This window comes from Martes martes (genome assembly GCF_963455335.1).
Source record: "Martes martes genome assembly, chromosome: 12".
NCBI lineage: Eukaryota > Metazoa > Chordata > Mammalia > Carnivora > Mustelidae > Martes > Martes martes.
Window position 1 is genome coordinate 86,253,495 of NC_137900.1, and position 22,785 is coordinate 86,276,279.

Genomic DNA, 22,785 nt, shown 5'->3' on the forward strand with positions numbered 1-22,785 from the left:
TGTTCCCATAACCACTAACAGCCAGCTGCTTTGAAGAGCAGGATGTCTGTAACCTTCTAAGCACACGGAACCGCAGCCTGCATTTTGCTAAGGGACCCCACTGATGTGGTTCTCGGAGAGAAGACATTGACCAAAGTGACAGTCCTTCCGATTCCTCTGCAGAACCTCCACCATTCCCAGGAGGTAGGACTAGGCCGCTGCCTTCATTAAATCACATATATTTACCTAAATCCGGGGTGGGAGTGCTTTCTGAAAGACAAATGTTCTATAGCCATCTCCCCTCGCTCCCCTTTTTGTACTTAAAGCAACAGCCAGATGCAAGAGACGCACCCGGGCACGTAAGGGGAAAGGACACGGCGCTTCCACGCTCTCCGAGCGCGCTGCTCTCCCCACACCTCTGCTCACCAAACTGGAAGGTCTGTTCCGTATTCCAGGAAATTTGCCTCAGAGCATTAAATAGGAGACACAAAGCCCTAAAATTTCCTTAGTCAAATACTGATACACCAGACTATCAAGCAAAACCCACTGTAGCTGCATCTCGATTAAAGAGCTTTAATCAAAAAGTGACACCACAAATGAATTTTCTACAGCAGTCTTCGATAATACAAGTCCTGTTTACAACATAGAGAGCGATCCAACTCCGATGCTCATATAAAGGGCTATACACACTGTATCACAGAATGTTTTATACAAGTAAAAGTGCATTGAATCACTTGGAATATTTACTCCACTCTTCCTCTTAAAGCTGAAGGAGATTCGACATGCAGGAGGAAAGCCTACTCAGAATGAAGCCTCCCTTAGCTAGTCCACGCCGAGTGAAAGCTGCGGAGGGCCTGTGGGCAGGGAGGCCACAGCGTAGTCAACAGGGGACCCCCTGCGCTGTCGCTGTCTGAGAGCCGCTGGCAAGCCCTGAGCCACCCAACGTGGGGAGACTCCTGGAACAGCTGGAGAAGCCACCTCTTACCACAATTACAGAACGGAAGCAATTCCTATCTTGTGTCCCCACCAGATAAAGGAAAAATAATATTCTAAACAAAGGAAAGCTATCTGCAGGGAGGAGCCACAGGAGGAGGTAGGTGACTGGAGACCAGGAGGGATGGGAGAGAGCGGAGCTGGGAGGACGGTGATGCTTCCCTTGCTGGGTACTTCCGGGAATGTGGACATGTAGTACGTTTATTCGGCAAGTCCCTGTTTTCCCGTGAGATTATATTTTACGTATTTTAACCCTATGCATTTTTGAGAAATGTAACTTTACATCATTGGCTAACTGAAAATAAATTTAGGAGCTCCTGTTATTAACTCAGCTTTTTATTTAACCAGTGAAACTTGCGTCAAACGAAACCAATCAGCAGTCTCTTGGGAGTCCGTACTGTGGATTATCCAGCGCAAGCACGTTCCCCTTTCCTTAATAAGAGAACAAGTTTTCACGGGTCCCTGCCAGAGCCACTGGCATGCTGTCACGCACTGTGGCCAGCGGGGGGCTGTCTGGAGGCCGAATCGGAATGTAGTGTCGGTTTAAATATGCAGGGGTAGGGGTTGGGGAGAGAGGTGGTGGCTCCACATACAAGGTGATGTTTTGGTCGAGGATGGAGGGGACCACAACGGCTTCCCCTGAATGGAGCAGACGGTCCTTAACTGCAGCAAACAGGATTAGCTATTTGCTCAGTCTTACAACACGGAATTAAGAGCAAAGCAAACGAAATACCACCACTGCTTCAGAGGGAAGCAGAGACCACAGAATGCTCGTGAAATTAAAAAAGGGAGAGGCGTCCCAATCCTAGAAATAGTTTCCTCTTGATGCTCTGATTTGCCTTCAAGAACACCAGTTAAATGGATTTTATAATACAGAAACATGTTTATAATAGCGAAGAACTTTAGCTATAAAAAATAGTTTAAAATGGTTTACCAGCAACCTATCCAAGACAAGTACATTCATTAAAAAGGCAATTGAGTGTATTTGGTACTAAGGATCTTTTTTGTAGATTTGCTAGTTCTCCTCAGTAAGGTGAGATACTGTCAGAGTTGCATATGCAGGAGTCCACGCTGGCCCCAGAGTACCTTAGAGATGTGCACGCCTAAAGCTCTGGGTGGTTTGGGAAACAAGGTGAAATAATGTTTTCTTGAGAGGAAGGGTTAAAAAGCCTCTTCTAGCTCATCCGACCCCAAACATGCTGAAAGCCTGTTTCCCCAAACTGGGAAAGCCCAGCCCAGCGAGCTGCTGCGTGCGGCAGAAGCAGGCGGGGCAGGCCCGCGACCACCACTCCGGCGGGCCGCCTTCACGCCCCGCGCCATCTCCGCAGGCTGGACCGGGCCTCCTCCCTGCCCGAGGCGGCCGCTGCAGCTTCAAGCGCGAACGCGGACACTCGGCGGGCTCTGGCGCAGACGGGCAGCGGCCAGAGCTGGGATGCGAGCAGCGCTGTGGAGATGTGGGGCGTGCCAGGACCCTCCGGCTCGGTGAGCACAAGGACACTGGGGTCAGCCAGCTCCGAGGCTCGGGTCAGTCTGCCGGGAAGGCGGCCTTAAGTCTTGTAAACAATGTTTTGACGCTTGTACAAAATACTGCAGTTACAGTGATTAAAAACCCACCCGGACTGGTGTGTCAGTGTTCTTTTCACAGAAAAAGTGTCATCGCGTGGCGCTCCGCCTGTCGCTACCTCCATCTAGGACCAGGGTATCCGAGGGTTGGAGATGGAGGGCCGGATGCTGCCCTTGGGGGCTGGCTTGGACCCAAACCACGACATCTGTGTTTGAAACAGAAACGGCTCGAGGTGAGCACCGGGGTGAGGGGCAGAGGAAGCCCGAAGGCCGCCCTGTGGCCGCCCCCTCACGCCCCGTGACACCTGCTGCAAACTCGCGTGAAGACGCTGCTCGCAGTGACTGGTCTGCGGGGCCCCGAGCCCATTCTGAGGACGCAAGGGGAGCCGGAGAACATGGACTTGACCAGAACCAGGTGATGGAACTGGAGGGTATTCTGCCTTGAGATGTTTTTTTGTCCTATCCCTTTGGCACGTACCTTCTGAATATTGTATTTTTTTTTAAGTCTGGATGCTGGGCCAGACCTGGGGCTGTGGACATCAGATGTGTCAGTGACAGTGTCTGGGACAGCCCCAGGCCCGTCGGCGGGGTGCGGCAGGGCCGTGCACGCAGGAAGCGAGCGCATCCTCGGGGGAGCTCGCTGCCCCCGCCAGCACCGGGTTGTAACTCCAGTTTTTTTTGTTTTTTTTTTTTAAAGATTTTATTTATTTGACAGAGATCACAAGCAGGCAGAGAGAGAGGGGGAAGCAGACTCCCCGCTGAACAGAGAGCCTGATGCAGGGCTCGATCCCAGGACCCTGAGATCATGACCTGAGCCGAATGCAGACGCTTAACCGAGCCACCCAGGCGCCCCTATAACTCCAGTTTCTACAAGCCTGCGGAGACCTACCTTATACTCCAGGGTTTCTTTGAGCATGTTCTCCTCCTCTTGTGAGAAGTTCAGCAACACTGACACAGCTTTTATAAGGTGAAAAGCCTGGAACAAAGAAAGTTTTGCTGCCGTGGGCCCTCGTGGGGGCAGAGCAGGGTGGTCGGGGGCCCTAAGTGGCAGCACTTCCCAGGTCCGCTCCCGCCAGCTTTGCTTAGGGCCAAGATGGGCTTTCTCAGGTCTGACCACAATGACACGTTCCTCTGGGACCTGGCGCGATCCCCAGGACATCCCCGCAGCCGCAGCCGCAGCCCTGCTCTTCAGCAGGTGCGGGAATGTGGGGCCGCTTCAGCTCCCGAGACTCAGCACCCAACCCCCCTCCCCCATGACCTCCTGGGAGCCAGACCCCCCTCGGCCCCGCAGCGCGCGCTGCAGTCAGCGGGTCACGTCCAGCTGGGGAAAGCACGAGGCACCCACACTGGCGGGCAAATCGGAATGTGGGAGCGGAAGGAAGAAACGACTCGGGGGAGGCCACGCGAGGCTCGGACCAATGAGCCGGGCACTCCGTACCCCACAGGCAACTCAGAAGCCCTCTACCTCAGATTCCCGACAGGACATGAATTTCAGAACCACGTGCTTCAGGTATTCAAAGTTGATCTCGCGGGCATCAGTCAGGTCTGCGTTGTTCGTGACAGAAGGAGCCATGTTTGGCATCTCAGGGCCAGGCTTGTCCCGGACTTCAAAGAGCTCGTTGTCGGGTCTGATTTTCTGAAAACCCAAAGGAAAGATGCTACATTGAACCCCCGAGTCAGGTGTGAAAACCCCCTGGGAGATCCCTGGGGCCCACACGGTGACCACGGGCCTTTACCAGGCCTGGCGCAGGGCAGCATGACAGGCCCCCCGGGGGCAGGGAGTGCCTTCTGGGCCCGAGAGAGGCTCGGCCCCTCCAGGTGGGGTGGCCGCTGATGAAGGAGAGGTCATCAGGGGAAGTTCAGACATTTCCTTTACCCGGGTCAGGACACCTCTGGGGCAGGGAGCAGCCCACAAGGGGCAGAGGCGCTGCTCCTCTAGGTCCGGGCCTGGCACCGTCCCGTCCACACGCGGCGCATGATCATGTCACCGACTTCTCAAGAGCACCAACGGGCTCGGGCAAGGATGCCACGCACCCACAGTCCCACGGCTACTTGGCAGAGGCCTGTTTAAGCTGGCAGGGTCATTGTCCCGCCAGCCAACGTCTGGCTTTCCAGAAGCCTCTTGCCATCAGTGGGGATGGGTGGGCTTCAACAGGCATGAGGCAGAAGAAGGGCACTTACCAGTTCCTTCTGGAGAGTCTTTCTGAGTTCCAGCATCCTCTGCTGCATCTGCTTTATGGTCTGAGACAAAACCCCGCCCCCACAAGACGCCGTTCGTTAAATGCACATGTCGCCATTCGTAAAGTGCAAAGGACAACAGAACATCCAGCCGCTGCCTTGGGGCCCCATGTATCTGTTCTAAGACCCTGCCCTGTCTCCCAAGAGGCTTGTGTTGTCACACCTGCAGGCCTGGGGCTCCTCCCCGGCTGTTCTGCATGCACGTGCTCACCATGCCCCACAAAGGCCACTGTCACACCCACTCTGTGCAGCACTCAGGCTGCAGGGCTGCCCTAGCCTCCTCACAGGGGCTCGGCCCACCAGATGGTTTCTGGTGCCTGCGTCTAGAGGGAGTGCAGCTGAAAACCCCTCTGGACAGAACATTTTGTTCTTTTTTTTTTTTTTTAAATAAGATTACTTATTTATTTATTTGACAGAGATTACAAATAGGCAGAGAGGCAGGCAGAGAGAGGGGGGAAGCAGGCTCCCCGCTGAGCAGAGAGCCCGATGCGGGGCTCGATCCTAGGACCCTGGGATCATGACCTGAGCTGAAGGCAGAGGCTTTAACCCACTGAGCCACCCAGGCACCCCAGAACATTTTGTTCTTCAGAATTATAATTCTGTGCCATGATCCCACATCACTGCTCTCCTGAAACATCATAATTTTTATGCTTATTTTTAACAGTGTAACATAGTTTTTTTGTCCTCATTTGTTCTTCAAATTTTCTTTATTTTTAGTGAATTTAATTAGTATCGAGCCTTAAGTGTAATTTGTTACACACTCCACTGATCACTAGGCTAACCTCTGTTTTCCCAACGAAAGCACTTACTGTATAATCAGCAATACAAGAAAAAATGTTAACCCAAGTCTCACAACTGTAACATCGACATTAGTTTTTCCTGTGGATTTCTAGTCTACGTCACCAATGTGGGGATGAGTAGCTAGAATTTCGTTTTTTTTTTTTTTTTAATTTATTTATTTTTGATAGAGGGAAAGAGAGAATCAGTGAGTCGGGGGGAGGGGCAGAGGGAGCAGCAAACACCCTGGGATCATGACCTGGGCCCAAGGCAGATGCTTAACTGACTGAGCCACCCAGGCGCCCCAGTAGCTAGAATTCTGAATAGTGTTTTTCATTTATCAGTTTTCACACCTTTCCACAGTTTTCCTTTTTTTTTTTTTTTTTGGTAAGTTCTATGCCCAATGTGGGGCTTGAACTCATGACCCTGAGATCAACAGTCACATGGTCCACCAACTAAACGTGCCAGGTGTCCCCTCAATTTTAACTTTATTTTTTTTTTAAAGATTTTATTTATTTATTTGACAGATAGAGATCACAAGCAGGCAGAGAGGCGGGCAGAGAGAGAGGAGGAAGCAGGCTCCCTGCTGAGCAGAGAGCCCGATGCGGGGCTCGATCCCAGGACCCTGGGATCATGACCTGAGCCGAAGACAGAGGCTTTAACCCACTGAGCCACCCAGGCGCCCCTCAATTTTAACTTTAAATGTGACAGTAACTCTAGGGGATGCCCCATGTCTTACAGTGGGGCTGAGCCTCCACTTTTTTTTTTTTCTTAGAGATTTTATTTATTTGAGAGAGAGAGAGACAGCATGAAAGGGGAGAAGGTCAGAGGGAGAAGTGGACTCCCCATGGAGCCCAATGTGGGACTTGATTGCATGACCTGAGCCGAAGGCAGTCACTTAACCAACTGAGCCACCGAGGCGCCCTGAGCCTCCACTTTTAAAGCGGTGGTCAGCTCTGCTTTCTCCAGAGGGATGTCCACAGTCTCTGCACAGAGTGAGACGGCTCTGTGAGAGCCTCAGCTCCTGTCAAGCACATTAAATGGCCTCCAAACACCCTATTTTATAAATGGTAATGTGCTATTTCAGTCTGTTATTCTCTTGGCTAACCAAGAGGCTGGGCACTCATTTGAAAGTACACTTGCTATTTTATGTTACCTGATTTTCTAGGCTTTTGGCTCATGGACTAATTCATCTAACAAATACTGACTGGGTCCCTACTATTAGTGGCAGACACCTACCTGGAGGCTGGGAAAAAGCAATAAGGAAAACGAGAAAAATGCTCTCAGGAGGGAAAAGTGCCAATAACCGGTATTTAGTATCAGAAGGTATTAAGAAGCATGGAGAGAAAGAGCGAGGTAAGGGGACAGGAGGTTCTGGTGGTGACGGCTACCAAGGGTAGCAGGGAAGACTCCTTGACAAAATGACACCATAAAGGAAGTGAGAGAATTGCAGGAAAAATCTTCCAGACAGAAGGCTCATAAAGTGCAAAGGCCCTGAGGCAGGAGGGTGTTTAACATTCACAGAAAGGCAAGGCCAACACGGCTGAGAGGGAGGGCTGGGGACAGCAGAGGGGGTACAGTAAAAGGAGTACTAAGGGGCCAAACTGCACAGGGCTTTGTGGGCCACTGCAAAGACGAGGCTTTAATAGAGGAAGTCATCAGAGGAATGGAATTATGGGGTGATAGGGAAACCAGTTTGAAGCCCAACACCAGCCTGGAGGGGAGAGACCATGGTAACCTGACCTTGGTTGGCAGCAGTGGGGGGGTATGGGGAGCGGCTCAGTTTGGGTGTAGTCTGAAAGGAGAGCCAAAGGACTGGCTAACAGTGTGGCTGTTGCTCGTGGAGGAGACACAAGGGTTGAGAATGACACCACGAGTTCTACTTTTCACGCTTAAGGGTGGCAGCCGGTGCTGGGCAGCACGGTGAGTCTGAAGTTTGGCTTTGGGTGGTTTAATTTTCAGATGTTTTTAGACACTGCCGCAGAGGTACAGCAACGATCTAGGGTTCCTAGGAGCACCTGGGCTTGCGGGAAGGGCACGGATGCCTGCAGCGTGCAGCAAGGGACTGACTGCCATTACAGAGGGGGTCTGAGGGCTGAGCCCGGGGGCACATGGTGTTCGTGTGCTTTTCTTTTCTTTTCTTTTTTTTTTTTTAAAGATTTTATTTATTTATTTGACAGAGAGAGAGATCACAAGTAGGCAGAGAGGCAGGCAGAGAGAGAAGGGGAAGCGGGCTCCCCGCTGAGCAGAGAGCCCGATGTGGGGCTCGATCCCAGGACCCTGAAATCATGACCTGAGCCGAAGGCAGAGGCTTTAACCCACTGAGCCACCCAGGCGCCCCTTTGTGTGCTTTTCTGTATTTGATATTTCATACTAAGATTAAACGTGTGTGTGTGAGAGAGAGGGAGAGGGAATGAGCACTTTTTCCTTTTGATAAAGGTCTAAAAAATCACACAATCTCCGCAATCACACACCGGAGGCCAAGCAATGAGCCGTCAGTACACTTGACTTCCCAGGGCCCTTGGCAAGCAGGATGGAACAAGACCCCGAGCTCACACGTGCAGAGGCTGGCAGGGTGGGTGGAGTCATGACACTTATTAAGCCTCTGCCAATACCAGAAAAGCTACAGGACAGCTAACGGACACTTTCCTTTTATCCCCAACACCCGGCCCCCTGAGTAAAACCACTTGAAGTCAGGCCTCACTGGGTCATTTCACGGCTGTGGAAAGAAGTGGGAGGTAAGGGGTGTGGTCCAATAGGACCCACTGGTGACAGCAGAGGTGTCTGTGAACATCTGAAGTCACTGCTGCTCGAGCTCTGACACTGCACATGATCTCAAGTTGCGGGAGGTGTGAAAGGAAGGCAGTGCAGGCGGAAATCCAGGAAGAAGGCCTTCTGCTGAAGAGGTAAGATCTCCCCCAAGACAGGCCCTGGGGCATCCGCAAAACTCTCTGGGAAGGGACTGGACAGTTTTAGGCACAAACACGGGGACAGTGCGGGGACATCAGTAGCTGAGCCGGAGAGCGCCCTCACCTTATTTTTCTCCAGAAGTTGCTGCTCCAAGTCCTGTTTTTCCTTCTGTAGCTGCCCTAGGTCCATGACCCCCACCTCACCGTTTGGGATCCCCTCTGCTGCCGGAAGCTGGTATACGGGGCCCCCCGTAGCCCTCGAGGTTACCTAGACAGCAAGTTGAGAGCCAGGACAAGGTAATGGTCAAGTTAAGCCGAAGGTCCATGGGAAAGGCTCCAGAGGTGTGGACGGCTGAGCTTGATCAGGCAGCTGGCCAGGAACCACACCTGAAGCGTGGCGATCCCGTCCAATGCCTTCCAGAGGGACAATGAGCTTTCCCCTCATGAGCGTGCTCTAACACCTGACCCCTGACACATGCTGCCACATCTGATGGGCTGCTCGACACCCGAGAGCTCTCAGTCAGTTAAGCACCTCAGCTTTAAAGACAGGAAGCTAGAGCACAGGGCAGTGACACGCCGCACAGCCCGGAGCCAGCGAGCACCAGCTGTGCCTTCCTGTAATTCCAACCCCCGCATCCCCCCCAACCCTGATGTCTTCCCGCCTCCTCGTGGCCAACTGCAGCGGTCAGCTACGTGTCCTGCCGCAGCGCACACTGCGGTCACCACGCCCGGCCCGTGGCTCCGTTGGGGACTTACGTGTGGCTCGGGCACTGACAGTGCCAAGCCCTGGTCCGGGCTGGGCAGCCTCAGCACGTCGTCCGCTGCAGCAGCCTCGGCCTCCTCCGCCCTCAGGCTCTGCAGGGCTTCCAGTTCACTCTGCAGCTGGTGCATCTGCGACAGGGCAGAGTCGTGACCTAGGCCGGGGGGGGGGGGGCACTGTCAGCCAGGTGACTCCACGCCGCTTCCTGCCTAGGCCACTTCCGGGCAGGGGCACCGGGTGGGAGCAGGTCAGAAGGCTCGACAGGGGAAAACTCCTCACCTTTCTTCAGTTGGAAAATCTCCTGCTCTTTCTGGAGAATCACTTCGGTTTTTTCCTGCAGAGTCTGCTCCTTCTCATCTATGACAGCTGTGAGGTCAGCAGCCTTGGACAGAAAGACCAACATGACGCGGTTGGCAGCAGTCACCCCGTTTCCCCCAGAAGGAATCTCTACTTTTCCCTACCCGTGGAAGGGGCCCCATGAGTCCCTCCCTGCAGTCACAGCCTGGAACACCCGCCAGCTCAGCTCTGCTAGTCTGGGCACTCGTGGGGCCGGGGCTTCACTGCCCACCTGGCCTATGCTGGGCCTCCCGGACATGTGGTTGCTCTGCCCGGCCTTCTGGGTCCTGACTGCCTGCCACACGCCTGGCATTTGATACACGTGACCCTGTCACACAGGTTTGTTACGCCTCCTGAAAGGTGTAATTATCCTGAAGTCTTTCCAGAGGCAAGTAAGACTCATATTTGTTAAGGGCATACTGAAGGCTTAGGGCCCATTAACTACCAGGTCTGAGACCTGACACTGAGTCTGTCTGAAAAGGAAGGCGCTTCCCACCCTTCCCACTGACAGTTCAACTGTCTTATATGGTCTTGGGGGCCTGTGGCCAGTGATGGCCCCCTCACAGAATTAAGAGCCCAATAAAAGGGCACCTGGGTGGCTCAGTCAGTTAAGCGGCTGCCTTCAGCTCAGGTCATGATCCCAGGGTCCTGAGATCGAGCCCCGCATTGGGCTCCCTGCTCAGTGGGGAGTCTGCTTCTCCTGCTGCTCTGCCTACTTGTACTCTCTGTCAAATAAATAAATAAAATCTTAAAAAAAAAATTAGAGCCCAGTAGATACCCAGATATGATTTTTCCCCAGGTAAGCTTTAGAATAATAACTGACCATCAAAAATAAAAAAAGGCCTATCCTGTGGGGTGAGGCTTTCTATATAACACTTTTCTCCTACCTTCCTAGAGACCTCAGGGGAATCACTCAGGGGATGGCATTCCTGAGATCTAGGTCCGGCCCCTGTACCGGACACACAGGGAGGTAGGTTGGTCCTATTGAGGCTGGCACACCCCACCCCGGGGCTCACACCCCCGCGTCCGGAGGGGCTACCTGCTGCTGGAGCTCCTCCCTCTGCTTCCGCACCTCGTCCAGGGCTTGAGCCATGGCGACACTCACGATTTCTCTTTGGCTCCATTCTTCCTACGATACAGAAAACGGGTAGAAGACTGGGTCTCAAACTCATTTCAGTTTTTAGCTGCGTGCTACCTGAAGCCCATCAAGGATACGGTCTTACAGGGCCAGATTAACGTTCGTCCTGCTTCTCCAGGTGCCCGAGCTGCCCTCTCCCCGCAATGCCTTCTGTATCCCTCCAGGAACTGTCCTGCTGGGCAACCCACTGGCCTCTCCGCAGATGGGCACACTGCGGGGGGGGGGGTTGATTATTCCCTGGGTCAACCATCAGTTCCTGGGCCAAGGTTAGGGGACCGAGAACCTGAAGAGAAGCGCTGGTCTAATAAAATCAACACAGGACAAGAAGAAAGACTCCTAAGCCCAACTGAACGGACTAGAGCAACCCAATTACGGGGAAAAATAAGCAATTACTGAACTGTAATAGGACAAAATGCCACAAACTCATCAAAATTATCCATTTTATAGGAGAGAAAAAGGCTCTGCGAGGTTCATGTGCCTGCGGTCTCACAGCTAGTGGGATAGCCAGGTTGCAAGCCTGCATGTGCCTGAGCCCAGACTCTGCCACCCAGAGTATTTCCTACGAGGAGCAGGGCTGCCTCCTCGGCCTTCCCCAGAGCACAGAACTATCTCCTGACAAACACAGCAGTCCTCTTTCCTGCGACAGATGCCGGGCTCCCTGCTCAGTCCCCAGACTTGTCAGGTGCCTTTGTTCTGGTCAGAGAAGTCTGTTTTTCCGGTCAACCCAGGACCGCTGCATTTCTGGGGGTAAAGCGCCTCGTCGCTGCTCCTCCCCGCTGCCACCCCGCAGTTCCAGGTGGAGCTGGTAGGGCTGCCAGTACCGATACGCCCATCTTGTGGCTACCGAGATAAGCATGTGGTTCAGACCTGGTCAATCGCGGTACTGCAGCCCCTGGCCAAACTGAGCTGTCCAAGGGGTGGCTCTGTCACCTCAGAGGGACCAAAGCTCCTTTTTTTTTTTTTTTTTTTTAAGATTTTATTTATTTATTTGTCAGAGAGAGAGAGAGAGAGCGCGCGAGAGCGAGCACTGGCAGATGGAGGCAGAGGGAGAAGCAGGCTTCCTGCCGAGCAAGGAGCCCGATGTGGGACTCGATCCCAGGACGCTGAGGATCATGACCTGAGCCGAAGGCAGCTGCTCAACCAACGGAGCCACCCAGGCGTCCCCCAAAGCTCCTTCTTATATCAGATGCCTTTTTTATAAGGTGAAGCCTCAGGGGAGAAGCCCTCTTTCCGGAGCTGGCATGTTACTGGCTTGGAGCTGCTGTGGTGACGTCCACTCAATTTGTCGGCCGCAGTGGGCATCGTGGAGAAGCAAGATCAACAGCTTGGGTAACTGACAGGGTAGGAAACAGCATGACGCAGGAGAAAAGAGACCTGAGGCCCCGCACCCCCTGGTTCCTGTCGGACAGGTCTTTCTGGTTCTATGAGCTACTTATCTCCTCTACTGACACTTCCCTTTCCACTGATGCGGGTACAAGGTGGTTCGTGGAGGGAGAGGCCAGCCTCCTGGCCAGGGGCGTTCTGGCTCCTACCACCGAGTTGTCAGAACTGACCTTCCGTTGAGTCCATCTCTAGTAAAGACGAGAACAACAGGCGCCTGAATTCAAGAGGAGGGACCCTGCCCTACCCCCAGACAACACCCCTCCTCATCAGGGGTGGCTCTGTTGACGCAGGAGATGCAGCTCTGAAACCCTGGCCCTGTGGGGGCCGAGGGCAGGGTGGGAGTGAGAGGGGAGCTCTGACCGCCGCTGTCTGAGAGGGCCGGGAGGCCTACCGAGCGAAAGCCTCGAAAGCCGGGAAAGCAGCTGAGGGCAGGAACTGGACTCCAAGCCCCTCCCTGCCAGGCACCGCCCGGGGCACTCCTCCTCGGTCACACTGGGCCCCCAGGCGGATCCTCTTGAAGGCAAGGGGGAACAGGTTCAGTTTAAAAAAAAAAAAGGAAACTAGATTCCCTCAAGAACCAGCCAGTGAGGGGCCTGCTGGCACGCAGAATGGAGTCCACATGGCTGTGAGGTCCACACTGCGGCCACAGAGCCGCACCCGGTCCAGGACTGTGGGACTCAGGCCGCTCAGCGTTGGCGCCTGTCACCGGGCTCCCCGCCTCCAGCAGCTCTCTGCACCTGGGAATGCCCTCCCTGAGGGAATTCTAAATATGTATGCACCTAAAAATAGTGCTTCCAAACCCCTGAAGCAGAGATCGGCAGAATTAAAGAGAAAAAGAGACAAATCCATGATCATAGCTGGAAGATTCCGCATACCACCTTTACTAACTGATGGAACAGGAAGACAAAAGAGAAAAATCAGAAAACACAAAAGAGATTTGGACAATACTTTCACCCAACTTGATCTAAGGGACACTTACTTACAGAATGCTTTCCCCTCACGGCCGCAGAGTGCTGAAATATTTCCCCAGACAGACTACAGGCTGGGCCATAAAACAAGCCTCAATAAATATCAAAGAACTGAAATCAGTGTGTGTGTGTTATCTGACTATAATGGTATTAAACTAGAAATCTAAGATATTGAGAACATTCCCCAAGTGTGTGAAAATGAACCACACTTCCTAACAACCTGTGTGTGTGTGCTGGTTTTTCAAGTTACTGCCTACCGACCTCGCTCCCCCTTTTATATTCTGCTGTGCCCTGCTCTGCCTGGGACTCAGCAAACCCCATTTCTGCCCATCTAGCTGGTTCCATATGAGTCTCCGCCAATAGGAGGAGCTCGAGGGAGCCTGGAAGGCATGGGGACAGAAAAAAACTTGCTCCCTCCTGTCAGCTTGTGTTTCTGTGAATAAGGCTGCTTCACGGGGGCAGCAGCAATTTTGTCCTGAGGCAGCAGGTTTTTCCCAAGAGCGGGGCTGACTTCATTCTCTGCCTTGTTCCCCTGATACACACCAGGCACCCACCGAATAGCGTCCCTCGCTCAGAGGTCTGTGTGTCAGATCTGTGGGGCTCTTTGTCTTAATTCCTAATAATTCCACCTTTTTTTTTGAAGATTTTATTTATTTATTTGACAGAGATCACAAGTGGGCAGAGAGGCAGGCAGAGAGCAGCAGGGGTGGGGGGGGGAAGCAGGCTCCCCGCTGAGCAGAGAGCCTGGTGCAGGGCTCCCAGGATCCTGAGACTGTGACCTAAGCTGAAGGCAGAGGCTTAACCCACTGAGCCACCCAGGCGCCCCATAATTCCACCTTCTTTGCTTTGTTCCCTAAGTTGTAGCCATTCTTGCAGTGGCTACCTTTGTGATAGCTTGTAACTGTTTCTGTAAAAACCTTACATGAGAACAGAAATTCTCAAATAACCGGTATGGTTCTTTCCCCTGACTGGACCATGATGGACACACTACAAGACAGATTTTCTGTTTCTTCTTGTGTACATTAGTTGCAATGATCATTGCTCGTCATTCTTTCTTACTGCCTTACATCTTACCTGTGTCTAGAATCTTCCTTTACCTGAACGATGCTCTGTAGCACTTCCTTCAGTGCAAATCTGTTGGTGACTAGTTCCTTGTTTCTGTTTTATTGGTTTTTCTAGTTCTACTGCCTGCTGTGTCTGGGTGTAGATTTTTAAATTCATCCTAGGGGCGCCTGGCTGGCTTAGCTGGAAGAGCATGTGAATCTTGATCTTGGGGGTCATGAATTCAAGCCCCACAATGGGGAAAGAGATTACTAAAACAAAATAAATAAACTTTTAAAAAATTAAAAAATAATGGGCACCTGGGGGGCTCAGGTCATGATCCCAGGGTTCTGGGATTGAGGCCCTCCTTGGGCTCCCTGCTTGGTGGAGAGCCTGCTTCTCCCTCTGCCCCTCCCTGGCTCATGCTCTCTCTCTCCCTCTCTCTCAAATAAATAAATAAATAAATAACATCTTTTAAGAAAATTTAAAAAATGACATTTACCCTATTTGGATTTGTAAGAATCCTCACACCTGTGCCTGAGACTTGACAGCTTTCAGCAGTTTAGAAACTTCTGAGTTATTAGCACTTCAGTAATTGCTTTGGTCTCAGAGCGCATGGGGGTTCAGTCAATTAAGCGTCCAACTCCTGGTTTCCACTCAGGTCATGATCCCAGGGTTGTGAGATTGAGCCCAGCATCAGGCTCTGTGCTCAGCACTGAGTCCACTTGGGATTCTCTCTCCCTCTCCTGCTCTCCCTACTCTGTTCTTCTCTAAAATAAATAAACAGGGATGCCCGGGTGGCTCAGTCGGTTAAGCATCTGCCTTCACTCAGGTAATGATTCCAGGGTCCTGGGATCGAGTCCCACATTGGTCTCCCAGCTCGGCAAGGAGTCTGCTTCTCCCTCTCCCTCTGCCCCTCCCCCCAGCTTGTGCCAGCTTCCTCTAAAATAAATAAAAATCTTCACAAAAATTAAATCTTTTTTAAAATGAAATAAAATCTTAAAAAAAAAAGAATTGCTTCAGTCTCACTTGTGCATTCCCTTCTGAGCTCCCACTGACCTGGGCTCGGGCACCTCCCAGGATCCCATCTTTTATCATGCCTTTTCTGTGTTTCTCTCTGTCCTTCCTTCCACTTCACTAATTCTGTCGAGTTCTAATTGGCTCTTAAACATATTTTTTTTAAAACGTATTGTTTTTTACAACAACTTTCCTGAAACATAACTAACACCACACTGCGCAATGTGGTGAGTTTGAGTGAAGCCATTACTGCCACAAAAACTGTGAAAATACTCATTACCCCGAAAGCTTCCGTGTGCCCTTTTGGAGTCTACCACATTCTTAGTTCCAGCTCTACATTCTCTGGCTCTCACATTCTAATCTGTTTTCCTTTTAACACTACTGCTTTCGGGGTGCCTGGGTGGCTCAGTGGGTTAAAGTGGGTTAAAGCCTCTCCCTTCAGCTCATGATTCCAGGGTCCTGGGATCGAGCCCCGCATCGGGCTCTCTGCTCAGCGGGGAGCCTGGTTCCCCCTCTCTCTCTGCCTGCCTCTCTGCCTACTTGTGATCTCTGTCTGTCAAATAAATAAATAAATAAATAAATAAATAAATAAAATCGTTAAACAAACAAAAAAATAAAAAATAAAAAATATTAAAAACCACTACTGCCTTTTAGGATAATTTCTAAATCCTTGCTGAAATTTTCAATTTTGTCCTTTATGCTCTTACACATAGTACGTGATTTAATATCTGAGCCTCCTAACAGGTCTTCCTGCTTCTCTACTTGCTTCCTTTCCAGAACATTTTTCTACAAAGAGCCAGAATAATTGTTTTAAAACAAAACGTCTCCCTCAACCCTCTCAGGCCCCATCCCTCTTCAGGAGCTTTGTATTGTCGCTCAATAAACTTTGCTGCTCACCAAAACCAAACAGAACAAAATGCTGCATGAAACTTCTTCCAGCACTTTTTTGCTTAACCCTTGCAACTACTTCCCTGCCTGCCTCCTCCCATCTTGCTCGCCCCCAGCCCACTGAGAGGCAGCCACACTGACTTTTGTGCTGTTCTTGGAACAAACTAAGCTTTTTTCTGCCTCAGAGATTTTCTATTTGCTATTTCTTCGGTCTGGACTATTCCCTTCCCAAATGTGCACACCGCATGACTCAGGGCTTTTGCTCAAATATCACTGTAGCCCTCCCTAACCCCCCTGTTTATAAGAGCCCCCTCCTCCCTACTCTGTCTCTCACTCGGCTTTACTCTCTGCAGCATCCAGGACCACTGCTTGGCCGCTGTCTCCAGTTACAGGCTCCACAGCGGGGAGGTTCTGCCTGTTTTGCTCCTATCCCAGCACCTAGAGTGGTTACTACCCGTACTCCAACATCTGCTGAAGGAACACATGGAAACAGCTCAGACCCCAAGGCACAGGCTTCCCACGGTTCGGCGCCCCCACCCGAGCAGCCACCTCACGCAGCCGAGACTGTTCTGAACGCGGACTTCATGCAGACCCGTCCGCAGCGGGGGATGTTCTGAGAAGGCCTCTGCCAAAAGTCCCACAAGATCCCTGGGTCATGACCAAGTTGGGCAAGCACTGCGATGATTCATCATCTAAGGGCTCCTTTGAAAGGGGACAGAGGAGCCTGGAGCGTCCACGGAAGCGGCAGAAACTCTCTTACCTTTGCATCCAGTTATGTCCAGGCAGAGACGCGGGTGACGTCTGATGAAAGCACCAAGTTCTCAGGAGGGAAAGGGACAGTCCAGCAGACTGTCCCTTCATCTCTACACACGGCCTCCGACAGAAACGGGTAAGGTCCTTACGACCACTTAAGCCCGTGCTTCCCTGGTCCCATGGGAAAGCTCAATGACACTCGTGCTCTGATGGCATGACTTTCAGGCAGTGTGGACGGTGACCCAGAGGGGGAGCGGGCTGAGTGAACTCAGACCAGCATCACTTCGAACTAACCATGGAACTTGGACAAATTACTTCTCCTCGGAGCCTCAAATGACATTAAGTACAAAATGAGCCTAATTCTTCCTACCATCCTGGGTCACTGAGAGGAATTAATGAGGTGACAATTTCCAGCAAACGTCTAAGAGAACTGTTGAACAAATGCTAGTTCACACCCTCTCCACTTGCAGTGCAGAACGTTCCCTCGGCTGCCCCGAACACACACGTAAAAGACAGGCCACTGCCGTGACACGCTGGCGCCATCAGAGAAATACCTTTAGCTTCTTCAGCTCAAGCTGGTGGTGTTGTAAAGAACGTTCACATTCATTCTTACTTTCTTTGAGGGCCGCGTTTTCTTGCTCCAGCTGTCTCTGCAAATTGAGAAAAGCATGTGTGAGAAGAAAAGGGTTTACCCTATTTCCCCAGGGCACGGTCCTACAGACACGGAGCCTTTTTAAAATGCACCCCACCCTGCGTGTCACTGCTGGCGCGGGGCACGAAAACGGGGCAGGGTTAGGAGGAACCGGCCGACACAGGCCTCACAAGAAGAAACCTGGCACCTGACCCAGAAGATGGGGAACGGGGAGGGGACCAGAGAGAGGGCGAGACCACGCCAGAGGAACGAGAACACTGCGGAGACACAGCGGGAAGAAGCTGAAGGTGCTGCTCAGGAAATGCCAGCGAGTCCCTGCGCCGCCCCGAAGGAAAGCAAAGCCATCTGTTTGGGGTTTGAGGAAAAGCAGCCTTTTTACAGCCAATCTCACGAGCAGGTGCCTTGCTGGAAAGATGAAAACGGCTCCAAAAAGTGGTTCCCTCGTTGGGGGGGGGCTGGTCTTCTCCCGTCAATGCCCCAGCTGCCCAGCACGCAGGAGGCCGGCGCTCGCAGCCGGGCCTCACCCTCCTCCCCACTCACCACCTCTTGCTCCGCGGCCGTCTGCTCAGCCGCCCGCGCTCTCTCCAGGGCAGCGAGCTGGGCCTCCAGCGTGCGGACGCGCTCCGCGCCCTGCTGCTCCCGAGCCAGCACCTGCTGCTGCGCCAGGCTGCTCTCCCTGTTTGTGGCGGCCTATGCGGGGGGAGGACAGGTACCCATGAGGATGACGAGGAACCCCTTCTCTCCCTCGGTGAGCCAAAGTTGGGTGTCCAGTAGAAACAACTCTCCTTCCTGATCTCTGGTCTGGGTGCTGCTGAGGTCCCCACCTGCAGCTCTGCCTACTGCCCCTGGCCTGTTCAGAAGCTGACATCTGGGACTGGTCTCGGTGCTGGGGGGAAACCTTAGGGCACCGGCCAGTCCGAAGACACAGCCCTCCTTCACCCTACTTGGTGCTTTGACAGCTGAGGCTTTTCCTGGGGAGGCAGTGTAGATCTTCAACTTATGATGGGGTTGTGGCGCGATAATCCCATTGTTAAGTTGAAAACATGAAGTCAAAACAAGCACCACAGCTTAGCCTAGCCTATATTAAATGCTCAGAACGGGGGTGCCCAGCTGTCTCAGTCACTCACTGCATGTGGCTCGATCTTGGGTTCTGAGTCTGAGCCCCACACTGGGTGGAGAGATTATTTAAACATAAAATCTTCAAAAAATTTTTTAAAAAAATTTCTCAGAACACTTACATTAGCCTAGAGCTGGGCAAAGCTTATTTTATCCTGAAGTGTTGAATAGCTCATGTAATTTAGTGAATGCTGCGCTCAGAGTGAAAAACAGAAAGGCTGTACAGGTACAGAACTGGCTGTTTACCCTGTGATCATGTGGCTGCCTGGGAGACGGGGCTCCCTGCCACCGGCAAGCACTGAGGGAGAGTACTGGACTGCCCATTGTTAGCCCAGCAGAAGCTTCAAAATTTAAGTACAGTTTCTACTGAAGCCATATTGATTTTGCAGCTCATAAAGTCAAAAAATCACAGAGCTGAACCACCATAAATCAGGGACCATCTGTATAATACAGTGATGATAAACAAGGGCTCTGACCTAAGAAAGTGAGGGTTTTGCCATTTACTAGCTGGGAGACCACGACCACTGGGTTATGGTTCCAGCAGCATCCTCTAGAGAATGAGGCCAACTGCACGTAGCCCTCAGGTCCGCAGCAAGGACTGAGTGAAACACGGGCAGGATACTCAGCACAGTGGCTGGAACGGCAAACATACAATAAATACTGTTTCTAGTTCTCTAGTTTCTAACCCAACACCCCATGTGGGGCTGCGACGGCTGGCCAAGCCCTTGCCATGTTCTCCCCAGGGCCAGGACCTGTTCTCCGCAGCCCTGGCTGCGAGCCACCCCTCTAACAGTCCCAGACCGAGGCTGGGCCCTCTGGCCAGCGGTCAGAGGGGAATCAGGCTCCACCTCTTGGGGTAACCAGGCTCCGTCAGCAGGTCCTGACTCGCTCCACGTGCACTGCCCACCTGCTCACATCCAGCGTCACAACCGTATCGAAGGTCGGGTCCAGATACCTCGGCGGAGTTGGGGCAGCGGCAAAGGCGTAAAGGGCAAGCACCGGGGGCCCAGAACCACTTACAAGCTCCTGAATCCGAGCCTCCTGGGCCGCCGCGACATCCCCGCTGTGCTTCAGCTTCTCCTCCGATGCCAGCAAGCTCTGCTCGAGTTCCTTCACCTGAGGGGGGAAGAGAAGCCTTCTTTCATTCAAAAGAAGCTGAAGCGTGGTAACAAATGGCTTTAAAAAATCAAATCCATTTAAGCTGTAAAACGGGTACATTACAGAAAAGTTTTAAATTAGAGAAAAGACACCGATATATCTACCATTCTGCAACGCCACCAGACTAACATCTTTTCCTCTGGTGTATTTTTTTTTTTTAAGATCTTATTTATTTATTTGACAGAGAGAGATCACAGAGAGAGGCAGGCAGATAGAGAAGGGGGAAGCAGGCTCCCTGCTGAGCAGGGAGCCCGATGAGGGACCCGATCCCAGGACCCTGAGATCATGACCTGAGCTGAAGGCAGAGGCTTAACCCACTGAGCCACCCAGGCGCCCCTTCTCTGGTGTATTTTCATGACTTTTTTTTTTTAAACAACTCTGTACACAACTCTAGGAAAACTTTGTATTTTTTCTCCTCACTCAAGGTTCCTTCTGCGTTCCCACGTGTTCTTCAGAACTTAGATCGTTTCTCTCAAGGACACCTCACGATCCACTGAACCACGGCCGCTGGTGCTGGCCCCGCGGCGGTTCCCGCTTGCCCATCTGAGACATCGCATTAGTGAACTCCTCACACAACATTCGGTGACCTGGTTTGAGCCGCTTCCTTAGGACACATTCCCGGAAGTGGGATGACTGCTTGCGGCACGAACTTTCACTCATTCCACAGACATCAGCCTGTCTGACTTGGCACTGGGCCGTGTGGCCGGCTGGCCAGCGGACAGGACCACACCGGGTCCACCCAGCGGATGTGGCTCTCCAACGGGGCATTCTGGTCGGGTTTGAGCCATCTTTGCCCATCTCCCTGGTAAAGTCCTCTTGTTTGTTGAATAAGGTCTGACCTTGATGAAGTTTATTATCATTACTTTTTTTAAGGATTTTATTTATTTATTTGACAGAGAGAAACCACAAGTAGGCAGAGAGGCAGGCAGAGAGAGAGAGAGGAGGAAGCAGGCTCCCCGCTGAGCAGAGAGCCTGATGTGGGGCTCGATCCCAGGACCCCGAGATCACGACCTGAGCCAAAGGCAGCGGCCTAACCCACTGAGCCACCCAGGTGCCCTGATGAAGTTTATTATTAAAACATAAACACAAGGGAGGTTGCAGCTTTGTCAAGGGGAAGTAGGTACCGAACGAGGGAAGGATGTTTTCAGGTCTCTGGTTCCTCATAAACATTCACATGAAAGACTGAGCTGAAGCAACCCCCTGAGAATGCTGTATTTCCACAGAGGAGGACAGTAATGTTACTCATCCAGGATCACAAATTTTATTAGTGGTAGAGCCAGAACTGAAGCCTAGTTTTTTAAAGTCCTGGGTTCAGAAAGCAGCTACCCAAGTCTCAACTTGGAGGAAGCACTCAAGAAAGATTCGGATCCTCCAGAAATTAAGCACAGAATTATAATATGACCTGGCAATTCCACTCCTGGGTATAAACCCAAGAGAAATGAAAGTAAAAGCTCACACAAAAGTCTTGTTCATAGCACTACACTAATGCTTATTATTCACAGTAGCCAGAGGGTGGAAATAACCCAAAAAACTATTGATAAATGAAGGGATTGGGGGCGCCTGGGTGGCTCAGTAGGTTAAGCATCTGCCTTTGGCTCAGGCCATGATCTCAGGGTCCTGGGATCGAGCCCCACATCAGGCTCTCTGCTCAGCGGGAAGCATGCTTCCCCCTCTCTCTCTGCCTGCCTCTCTGCCTACCTGTGAGCTCTCTCTGTCAAAGAAATAAATAAAATCTTAAAAAAAAAAAAAAGACAAATGAAGGAACAGACAAAACATGGTACATATAAAGGAATGAAAGCTTTAAAAAAAAAAAAAACTTATTCAGCCCTGGGGCACTTGACTGGCTCAGTGGTACAGCATGTGACTCATGATCTCAGGGTCATGAGTTCGAGCCCCATGTGTTGTGTGGTGTTTACTTAAAATTAAAAAAAAGGCTTATTCAGCCTTAAAAAGGAATGAAATTCGGACACATGCTACAACATGAATGAACCTTGAAGACATATGTCAAGAGAAATCAGCCAGACACAAAAGGCCACATACTGCTCGAGTCTGCTAATATAAAACTACTAGAGTTGTCAGATTTATAGGGACAGAAAGTAGAATGGTGGTTGCCCGGGCTTGGGGGTGGGAGAGAGTGGGAAATTAGTATTTAATGGGACAGAATTTCAGTTTGAGAAGATGAATACGTTCTGGAGATGATGGCGGTGATGGTTACACAACAGTGTGAATGTGCTTCATGCCACTGAGTTGTACCCTAGAGATGGCTAACTTCTTTGTCACGTATATTTTATTGCAATAGAAAGACAGATACTCAGAAACAGAACTGAATTCTAATAAAACAAAGCAAGCTGTACTGAGAAATACAGAGCATTAGGCATATTTATCAGGAGATAAGATTTTAAAAATGAGCTAAGTATTTGCTCTGGTCTGAGTGTTTGCCTGCCCCCGTATTCATGTGGAAATCCTAAGGCCGGAAGTGGCAAGTGGCGATGTGACGATGTGATGGTAACAGGAGGTGGGGCCTCTGGAGGTGCTTAGGTCATGAGGGTGGAGTCCACATGATGGGATTAGGGCCCTTGTGAACGAGGTTCCACAGAGATCCCTTACCCCTTCCCCCACTTCACCCTCACCCACTGGCAAACAAATAAACAAACAAATAGCTGCACGAGGCAGCCATGCAGATGCAGAACCTCGCATGCCCTCTGGGGGAGTAGAGCATGGGGCAGCCCCAGCAGGAATGTTCTGTCCTATTTAGTCACATTAGGTCATATGCATTCTCTGTCCTGGAGGTGACAGGGACAAGCCTGTTGGGTGCAGCGTAGCCTGTGGGGAGAGGGGGCGGCGGCTGCGGCAAGCTGGATGTCCGGCATCTGCAGCACATCCAGGTAGAGCAGCGAGCACAATGACGTGGACCCAGCGGAGTGGGTGAAGGGGCCCGTGTGCGTAGCACTGCGGCGCTTACATAACTCGCACATGTGCGCACACAGCAAGGCCGCCCACTTTAAGGTAACCCCACACACAGGGATCTGTATCAACTCCATCCGAATGGGTTCCTGTGGGAGGGAAGGGAACGAGGATAGAAGGGAATAAGCAAGAGAACAATGTTATGTGGAAAC

The 22,785-nt window shown here is 51.7% G+C and overlaps 1 protein-coding gene across 2 annotated transcripts in view; it reads right to left on the reverse strand.

Annotated features, from left to right (window-relative positions):
- Positions 1-533: 533 nt before the first annotated feature.
- GOLGA1 (golgin A1) overlaps positions 534-22,785 on the reverse strand; it is a 48,428-nt gene continuing 26,176 nt past the window's right edge. For both annotated transcript variants that reach the window (XM_080820824.1, XM_080820825.1), the window contains exons 13-23: positions 19,532-19,627; positions 17,936-18,085; positions 17,298-17,393; positions 10,595-10,684; positions 9,499-9,601; positions 9,216-9,373; positions 8,584-8,727; positions 4,717-4,776; positions 4,001-4,171; positions 3,425-3,511; positions 534-2,741 (exon numbers count right to left, since the gene is read on the reverse strand). In XM_080820824.1, the coding sequence (XP_080676950.1) occupies positions 2,661-2,741; positions 3,425-3,511; positions 4,001-4,171; positions 4,717-4,776; positions 8,584-8,727; positions 9,216-9,373; positions 9,499-9,601; positions 10,595-10,684; positions 17,298-17,393; positions 17,936-18,085; positions 19,532-19,627 (1,236 nt within the window). In that variant the 3' untranslated portion in view covers positions 534-2,660. The remainder of the gene's footprint in view (positions 2,742-3,424; positions 3,512-4,000; positions 4,172-4,716; positions 4,777-8,583; positions 8,728-9,215; positions 9,374-9,498; positions 9,602-10,594; positions 10,685-17,297; positions 17,394-17,935; positions 18,086-19,531; positions 19,628-22,785) is intronic.